This window comes from Primulina huaijiensis, chromosome 12, assembly GCF_012295235.1.
Source record: "Primulina huaijiensis isolate GDHJ02 chromosome 12, ASM1229523v2, whole genome shotgun sequence".
NCBI classification, from domain to species: Eukaryota; Viridiplantae; Streptophyta; class Magnoliopsida; order Lamiales; family Gesneriaceae; genus Primulina; species Primulina huaijiensis.
Genome location: NC_133317.1, coordinates 20138237 through 20147891, shown reverse-complemented (window position 1 = coordinate 20147891; position 9655 = coordinate 20138237). Strand labels below are relative to the sequence as shown.

Genomic DNA, 9655 nt, shown 5'->3' with positions numbered 1-9655 from the left:
CTAAACCACCACCCATTTGCCCCCAAAAAATTTTCTCTGAAAAAACACACTAAAAGCGTGAGAAAAAACACACTAAATTGTCACTATTCACGTCCCAAAGCTACCATGCTGCCGCCGCCGGATCCCAGCCGGACAAATATACCATTAGAACCGCCTTTTCAAGCTGATCAACATACTCAAAATTCAGGTCAATCGGAGACCTTTTGCCCATCCAAATCGCCGATCGAAAATCCTGTTTTTCCGACCATCTCTACGCCGCCGCCGATTTCTCCGAATTCCGACGATGTTTGCACTCCTCTTGGTGCGCAAACTTCTCCTCTTTCATTTCCGACCCAAACCTTAGCGTCCTGTGCTGGCATTTCACCGGATTTTTCAAAAAATCAGTCGCCGTCACTGTTCATCGTCTCCTCCACTGGTTTTTGCCCGATTCCGGCCGTCTCCGGCCACCTCTTTTCAAGTGCGACCCCGATCTAGAATCCCCTTGGCCAGACGATGCCAATGCCTCAGGTGTCAGCCCCAACACCGTTCACTAGTAGCGGCAATTTCAGATCTACGTTTCATGGCCACTATTCACCGTCTGCGATTTATTCTTCAGCCAATTACTCCGGTGATTTGGCTCCGTTCTTCAATTCCTCTGCAGCGTACACTCCTCATGTCATGGGTAATGTATTCCTTCCTTCAATTTTATCAAATTCGCCGGGGAATGGAAACGCCCAATTTCCGATTTCCTCCTCTTTTCCGACCACTGTTTTCCCCGAGTTCATGCCTCCGCCGCCCGGTTCTGCTTGTTTGAATACCGGTTTCAAGTTCTCTGCCTCGTCGCCGGCCCACGGTGGTCCTCCGCTTGGTAATGACCGAGTCAACTCGGACGAGTCACACAGCCGAGTGCATCGGGTCAACTCGGCAGTCAAACCAGGTGCTTCTGTGGTCAATGTTAGTCCGAAAGTTGCTGTTTTACCTCATGTTTCTTTTAAGGATGTTTTGGCTCCCCCGTCTCCTCGTACGGTGAAGAATAGCTTTGATGATGTTCTCAACTCGATGGAGGAGATACTCGAGCCTTCTTTTTTGGATGGGAAACCGGGTATTCTATTCCCGGATAAGGTAATTTCATCTCTTATTGAGCCTTTTCAATTTGCATTGGTGGGTAAAATTTCTGGGAATCGGTCTGTGGTCCCCAATTCGATGATCTCTGTTGCCCTTGGCAAAGTGGGTTTGGTCAGACCGTTCAATTTGAAATTTTTACCCCGGGGTTTCATGGTCATTACTCTCTCTTGTGAAGAGGATTACGCACGTCTTTGGGCGCGTGGTCGATGTGGCGAGGTCGATGGGGATTTCGGTTGGTTTGCACAGATATCATCGGACGACGATTGTTCGTTGGCTTCGGCCGCCGTCGGGTTGTTTTAAGTTAAATGTGGATGGGAGCTCGAGAGGAAATCCTGGCGATTCTACGGCTGGTGGTGTCGTTCGTGACGATTCTGGGCGGGTCTTGCTATCATTCAGTGAGTTCATTGGAGCGGGATCTTCTATACGGGCAGAACTCTGGGCGGTTTGGAGGGGTCTTCTCATTTGTTCCGATCTTTCTCTTTTTCCTCTTTGGATCGAGGTTGACTCCCAGCTTTCTATTCAGATCCTCCGTTCTCGTAGGTGTTGTTGGGATTTGGATTCTATTGTGTCTCAGATTTTGGTCCTTTTGAGGGGACGTATGGTTCATTTTTCACATATTTTCCGGGAGCGTAATTCGGTGGCGGATGCGTTGGCGGCGAGAGCCCATGACCTTAGGCAGTATACCTTAGTGTTAGGACCTTCATTACCCAGCCATATCTCCATCCTTGCCCGATCCGATCGTTCAGGGCTACCATACCTCAAATACAGATATTCTTAGCCATTTGGGACCCTCCTTCTTTTTTGATCTTTTTTTTTTCCTATATATCTATGTATGTATTTTCTTGCAGGTTTTTGTTCATGGAGGTTGTCTTTTATTACTCATTTGCCCGGTGCAAGTGGGCCCAGACACTTGCACCCTACATGTTCTGCTTTTTTGGGGTTTGTTCTTCTCCATTTTTTGGCAGGCCCACTCCTGTTCTCTGGCGGGTGTTATCTGCAGGCTTCCCCTTACCCGCCTACTTTTCTATTAGAATTGCCGAGTGTTGTGGTGGCTCTGGATGATATCTCTTTTTGGTTTCTCTGGCCCGGGGCTCCAATCATGTTGAGACTACTCTGTGATATATTATGCTGCATGCATTGGTGGATCGGGATTTTCTCTCTTGGGTCTTGGAGATTCTTTGCTGATCGATCTCGGATTATGTGGTTATTTTCAGATTGGCCTTATATTGACAGACAGCTCAGAGATGGGTACTATCGGTGGTCTTTTGCACCTACTTCTCAGCTGAATCATTATTGGCTATATAGGTTGCGATATGTTTTTATGTCTCTATCGATGTGCTTCGGTGTTATTTTGTATTATGCATTTCACTTAGGGATTAGTTTTTGGCTTCTGTATTTGCCACCCTAGGTATATGTTTTTATGTTTTTATGTTCTGTATGACTAGCCTTTAGAGTGGTTTGGTTTATCCTCCTCTCTTAAGGTGTTATCTTGTATCGTTGATTTTAAAAAAAAAAAAAAAAACCCTAGACCCTAAACCCTAGACCCTAGACCCTACACCCTAGACCCCAGACCCCAGACCCGAAACCCGAAACCCCAAACCCCAAACCCCAGACCCCAAAACCCCAAACCCCGAAACCCCGAAACCCTAAACCCCAAACCAAAAACCCATTGCGCCCCCAAAAAATTTCTCTCCATGTGAATAGTGCCCCCAAAAACCCCAAATCGCCCAAAAAATCGCCTCCATGTCGGCGCCGGTTTTCGGCCGGCCAAGGGTACCATCGGAAGCGCCTCGACGAGACGAGGCTACTGTCAGGATTTCAGCTCAATCGGGGCCCGTTTGCTCGGCCAATTGCACGTCTGAATGTCCGAATTGTGCGCATTTACCAGCANCCAAGGGTACCATCGGAAGCGCCTCGACGAGACGAGGCTACTGTCAGAATTTCAGCTCAATCGGAGCCCGTTTGCTCGGCCAATTGCACGTCTGAATGTCCGAATTGTGCGCATTTACCAGCAAATTCGATCGCGCCGGTCACCGCTCATCGTCCGGCTGCGATTTTGGTATCATTGGACTCGTCTTCTCCCGTCGTATCTTGTGTCCAAAAATCAAGTCAATCGGAGTCCGTTTGCTGCCCCAAATCGGCTGGCAAATTTGCGAAATTACTGTTCACCGACTCGCCGCCTACGTTTTTGTCAATTCCGGCGGATTCCGATGGTAGTTGTTCAATCGGCGCCCCGATCTATAATACCCACTCCAAGGCGCTTCCATTGGTACCAGCCATGACGTCTAATTCTTCTCCGGTGGCCGGGAATTTCAGATCTACGATTTTACGCACTATTCACTCGCCGGCGTCGGATATTCTCGTCAATTCCGCCGCCGTCCCTTCTCCAAATTTCAATTCCTTTGGTAAGATTCCTATTCAAGGGATGGGTAATCGTTCCATGTCGCCAATTGTGGATAATTCTTCACCGATCGGAAACGCCCAAATTGATGGTGTTCGGCCGAGTCACGCGTCAAAAATCGTCGATTTCGCTCCTGGTCTGACCGATTCTCGGTGTTTGGTCGCCGGTTCTGTCGTCTCCTCCCCTTCGCCGGCCTTCGGTGTCTCTCCCGTAGGTGACTCACTAGTTGACTCGGGCGAGTCACTCGGCCGAACTCGGCGGGTTGACTCGGCTGTCCACCATTCATCTCCTGCGTTCAACTCGGGACAGAAAAGTGCAGTTTCACCTCTCTTGTCTACTTTTCGAGATGTTATTGCTCCTACTCCAGCCAAACAAAGCTTTGCAGAGTTTGGAGAGTTGCTGGGTGGGCCTGCTGAGCCGACTCTTGTTGATGGCATCCCGGGTCTTCTTTTCCCAGATCAGGTTATTTCTTCCCTGTCAGTGCCTTTTAAATTTACGTTGATTGGTCGCGTTACAGGGAATCGGGGTGTTACACCAAATAGTGCTATCCTGGCTGCTTTTTCTCATTATGGTTTCATGGGCTCGTTTACTGTTAAATTTCTTCCTCGGGGCTTTTTGGTTATTATTTTTTCTGTTGAGGGAGATTATCTGAAATTATGGTCTCATAAGTTGGTTTCTATTGGGACAGTTTCGATTCGTTTTTTCAAATGGACACCGGAGTTTAAGTTTGAGTCTGAGTCTTCGATTACTCCGATTTGGGTTCGGATTCCTGATTTACCTCTGCATTTATATGACAAGCAGTGTCTTTTCCAGATCGGTAAGCTTTTAGAGACCCCTGTTATGGTGGATGAGATTACAGCGGATGGTTCTCGTGGTTCTTTTGATCGCATTTGCGTTGAGCTTGATGTTTTGCAACCTCGTCCGGATCAGATCTGGGTTGGGTGGGGCAGTCACAGACAGGTTTTAGGGGTAGTTTTTGAAAAATTCCCCTTCTTTTGCACTAAGTGTCAGGTGTTAGGTCATTCTGTGCAGCGCTGCTCTCGTTCCGGTTACAGTCCTTCTGGTGACCGTTCTAAGGCTCAGGGGAAGCGGCCTCAAACTTCTTCGGCTTCTGCTCCAGGGTCTTCAGGTCAGCCTCAGGGTGTTCCGCATGGTTCGGTTGCTACCAGTGTTCCAGGTTATGGGAGTGCTGAGCCAGGATGGACTCAGCAGCGACGTGGGCGTCGCCAGGTTTCTGGTCAGGTTCCTCCTCAGGCTCCTCCTTTGAGTAGCTCTTTTGAAGTTCTACACTCTATTCCAGTAGATTCTTTTCAAGGAGGAGATTCTGCTGGCTGCTCCCCGTCACGCCCTCCGTCTTCTTCTCCTGTCTTTGAGGCTATTGTAGAGGATGTCCTTATTGAGCCCGAGGTTGTGGTGACTCAGATGCCTACTCCTCCAGATATTTCAGTGGTTGTTACTTCCGTTATTGTAGGTGATGCTCAGGGGTCTAGTTCTGGGGCTAGCACTTCTCCGGTTGATGTTGTTCCAGTGGTGATAAACCCGATGCTTGTTTCCACTGCTCCGGCACATATGGTAGTTTCTAAAGCTCTTGGTCCCATTATTCCGTTACCGATTGATCTTGGGAGTGGTCCTCGAGTGGCTGATTTGGCTCTTCTTCCTACTACTGCCTGTCAGTCCTTGCCACTCCCAGGTCGCACGCGCTCACAGATGCGCAGATTTTATAGGAATCAGAAGAGTCAGGTGGGGTTACCTTATGGGCGACCGCCTGATTCAGGTTGATCTAGTTTTCCGTCTTTTTTGGGCGATCTGTGATGGGCGTTCACTGCAGAATTCTCCTTGCCCATCGTTGTGTTTTATTTTGCTTGATGTATTCTGGGGCACCGGCTGTTGACTGCATATCGGGTTGCTCTGTCGTAGTATGTCTTTACTTCTGTTTTGATGTTATGATTGTATAGCCTTTTATGTGGAGGTCTTGGTCTAGTCCCCCTCCCAAAAGGTTTTATTTGTACTGCTCTTTTGTTGTATAAAAATAAAAATTTAAAAAAAAAAAACCCTAAACCCTAAACCCTGAACCCTGAACCCCAAAAAATTTTCTCTCTGGTGAATAGTGCCCCAAAAAACCCATTTTTTCGCCCATAAATCGCCTCCAGTACGGCCGGCCGTTCGCTGCCGGTTCCCAGCCGGTTCGCGGGTCCATCGGAAACGCCTCGTCAAGGCGACCAACATACTAAAATTTCAGCTCAATCGGAGTTGATTTGCCCGTCCAATTTCATGTCCGAAAATTCGAATTTTCTGGCCCAAAAGTCGCCTCCGACGATTTCAACTCATTTTCTTGTAAATGATATACCGTTGGATTCGTCTCTTCAAGGCGAGTCTACTGTTAAAATTTCATGCCAATCGGAGTTGATTTGCCCGTCCGATTTACTTCCCAAAGTGCCGACGGCACTGTTCATGCGTGCGCCGCCCACAATTTCTTCGATTCCGGCTAGCTCCGACCACCATTCTTCAAAACAAGGCCCGATCTGGAATGCCCACGCCACAATGCGTCCATTGGTACCGGTGCCGTTGTCGGATTCCTCACCGATTGACTTAAATTTCTGATCTAAGATCTCGCCCCTCCAAACCCTCGCTGCGTCGCCTTGTTCCGTCGATTGCGCCGCCGTCACTACTTCAAATTCTAATTCCTTTGTACCGTATACCCCTCAAAACATGGGTAACCCTTCGGTGTCTTCAATTTTCGGAAATACATCTCCAATCGAAAACGCCCAAATTAGAGTAAGTTCAATGATTTCAAGCGAGTTTCCCGTCGATTTCGGCCGTCTCCCGACCGATTCTTTCCGTTTCACCACCGGTTCTATGCTCCCCCCACCTTCGGCGACCCACGCTTCAGCTCCGACCGGTCGCCGCTGAGTCAACCCGGCCGAGTTACCGAGTCCACCCGCCAGCACAGCTCACCCGACAACTCGCACGATGTCTACCGGCAATACAGGTACTTTTCTTTCACCTGACGTCTCTTTTAAGGATGCTCTCACGCCTCCCTCTCCCCGATCTATTAAAAAAAGTTTTGACGATTTTCGACATGGTATGTCTGATATACCAGAACCGATTTACGTCAACGGGAAACCAGGGATTCGGTTTCCCGATTCAGTTATTTCATCCCTGGAAGCTCCTTACAAGTTGCTCTTGTTGGTAAAATCAATGGGAATCGGTCGATTGTTCCTAATTCTTCTATCTCTGCGTCTTTGGCGACCATCGAATTTTCGCGACCTTATGATTTAAAATTCCTTCCTCGTGGTTTTCTTGTCATTATTCTATCTTGTGAGGAAGATTATGCGCGTATATGGTCGCGTGGATCCATGCACATCGGTCCTCTCAGCGTTCGGTTTTCCAAATGGACCCTTGAATTCCAGTTCCAATCGGAATCTCCCATTGCCCCAGTCTGGGTCCGCTTCCCTGAACTCCCTCTTCACCTTTTTGATAAGAATAGTTTATTTGCGTTAGCAAAAATTATAGGGAACCAAGTTAAACTTGATGATTTTACTGCTGATGTCTCCCGAGGTGCCTTTGCCCGGGTTTGCGTGGAAATAAACGTTTTGGATACTCCAATCAAACAGATCTGGGTGGGTTGGGGAGAACATACTCTGGATATCGATGTTGTTTATGAAAAGATTCCAGACTTCTGTACTGATTGCAAGATGCTGGGGCATTCTACTTCTGTTTGCTATTCTCATGGCAAGAATCCTAGGCCGCCTCGTCCCACTCGATCCAATGCGTCTGCATTTCAGCCTTCCCAAGCATCAAAGGGACCCCAACCCGTTTCTCCACCTTCCTCTTTCCCTTCTGCGGTTCCCTATCAGCAGGAGGGTCTTCTGCCTACCCATCTGATCCCGCCTTTGAGGCCTCAGGCTCAGGCAGGACATGCTGTTAGACGACACCGTCGTCGGAACAGAAGATCTGTACAGCATGCATCTTCCACTCCCATACCCGCTTCTGAAAATGCCTTTGAGGTTCTTAGGAACTTGGAAGAATGTGATTCACTTGATTACCCTCCACCTGTTCAGGTCCCTCAGGAGGTTGATAAACAGTATTCTCAGCATACCCCAGCTGCAACTTCGATTCCCCTTGTCATCCCTCACCTTGTTGTCAGTGAGACTTCGCTTCCTAGCCCCGTCCAGTCATCCCTCTCGATTAAATGTGCCCCTCTAGCTCAGCCATGGGCCAAGGAGGCGGAGGAGGAGGATGACGTTATCTTTGAGGATTGTGCGGGGGACCTCGGTTCCCCACAAATCGGTGTTCCCCTGGGTGTGGATCATCTTCCTCTTTGTGTGGAAAATCATAGCAGCCATTCCATCCCTTCTAGTCCCTCTTTTCAGGTTGATGTCTCTTCCACACTTCTTGAGGACTTAATTTCCCAGCAAGGATTAGTATCCTCTGAGATAAATCTCTTGGTTTCTGAGTCAGAAAGGGATCATGCCATCCAGTCCCCCCGCCGATCTGCATCTTGTGATGCTAGGGACTCTGTCGATCTTGATAGGGACTCTGATATGGCGGATCCCAGAAAAAAACGTCCGTTGTCCCGCGTCTCTGACAAGTCAGCGAAAAAACGGCACCCCTCTCGTGGGCGTTCCCCATGAATTGCCTCATTTGGAATGTTAGGGGTCTTGGGAACCCGAGATCCCAACAAAGGCTACATGCCTATGTTAAACAGCACCGTGTTAAAGTCCTAGTTGTCTTGGAGCCCATGATCCCGCTTGATCAGCGTTTCATTTCCCGTAGGTTAGGATTTCGCAGTGTCACTTCTAATATCTCTGGACACATTTGGGTCTTTTCTTCTGAGGTTGTTAACGTTGAGTGTGATCTTGATCATGTTCAGCTATTACACGTCCGCGTTTCTGCTCCTTTCCTCCCTTCTGTTCTCTTTTGCTCCTTTGTCTATGCCAAATGTGACTACATTGAAAGGCGCGATCTTTGGGCTACGTTGCTCCATATCAAACCTGACGTGGGTCCTTGGCTTGTTGGAGGAGATTTCAATATTGTTCGCGATGCCAGTGAGTGCCTTGGTACTTCTGGTGGGCGACGTCTCCCTATGGACGATTTTAATGAGTTCATTCTTGCGTCTAGTTTAGTTGATGCTGGGTTTGAAGGGTCGTCCTTCACTTGGACGAATAAAACCATCTGGAAGCGTCTTGATAGAGTCTTTGTTTCGACTGACTGGTGTGATCGTTTCCACTCTATCCGAGTCTAGCATCTTCCTCGCACTGTCTCGGATCATTCCCCCCTCCTTATTTCCACCCCCATTAGTGCTCGCGGGCCGTGTTCCTTTCGGTTCCAAAGCATGTGGACGAGACACCATAATTTTCTTCAGACGGTGCGATTGAACTGGCATAATCCCTGTCCTATGACGGGTATGACTCGGCTTTTCGTCAAGCTCAAGCGTCTCAAAAGTCACCTCAAATGGTGGAATCAAGATGTCTTTGGAAACATCTTTGATAAAATCACTGATGCTGAGTCCGCTGTGAAACTCGCTGAAGTTGCTTGTGAGACTGGCCCTTCTGATTTACACTGGACTTGCTTCTCCAAATGCAATGACGATCTTGCTAGAATCACTGCCATGGAGGCGGATTTTTGGAAACAAAAAGCTGCCTGCAGATGGTTAGAGGATGGTGAGAAGAACACCAAAATCTTCCATAATATGGTTAGGAAGAGGCGTGTGGTCAATAGGATCTTTCGTATCTGGGAGGATGGGGTCTGTCTCACTTCCCCTGCTCTCATTCAAAGCTCCGGTACAGCCTTCTTTCAGAACCTGCTTAATGGAGAGCCTTCTGTCCTGAGTTGCCCTAATTTTTCTGACTTCATCCCTCTGATCTCGGATTCAGAGAACCGTTGTCTCACTGCTGACCCTTCCTTGGAAGAGGTTCGTGCTACAGTTTTTTCCATCCATCCGGATAGTGTTGCGGGACCCAATGGGTTCTCCTCGACTTTCTTCCAGCACTGCTGGGACATTATCAAGCAGGATGTTCTTGATGCGGTTTTGGATTTCTTTCATGGGTCCCCAATGCCCCAGGGCTTCACTGCCACCACCATTACTTTGATTCCGAAAGTTGATGGGGCCCAATCCTGGTCAGATTTTCGTCCCATCAGCCTTGGCAA

At 48.4% G+C, this 9655-nt stretch overlaps 2 protein-coding genes across 2 annotated transcripts in view; both read left to right on the top strand.

The window, feature by feature from the left end:
* LOC140989476 (uncharacterized) overlaps window positions 1-474 on the top strand; it is a 5438-nt gene extending 4964 nt beyond the window's left edge. Inside the window, exon 4 of the mRNA XM_073458669.1 lies at window positions 188-474. Within this exon, the coding sequence (XP_073314770.1) occupies window positions 188-474 (287 nt within the window). The remainder of the gene's footprint in view (window positions 1-187) is intronic.
* Window positions 475-8135: 7661 nt separating this feature from the next.
* On the top strand, window positions 8136-8750 carry LOC140989475 (uncharacterized). The gene has a single exon (XM_073458668.1). The coding sequence runs from the start codon at window positions 8136-8138 to the stop codon at window positions 8748-8750; it is 615 nt and encodes a 204-aa protein (XP_073314769.1).
* The last annotated feature ends 905 nt before the right edge of the window (window positions 8751-9655 follow it).

Bases quoted from the DNA above. Each gene is read 5' to 3' on its own strand.
- LOC140989475 (XM_073458668.1), top strand. From the start codon at position 8,136: ATGAATTGCCTCATTTGGAATGTTAGGGGTCTTGGGAACCCGAGATCC.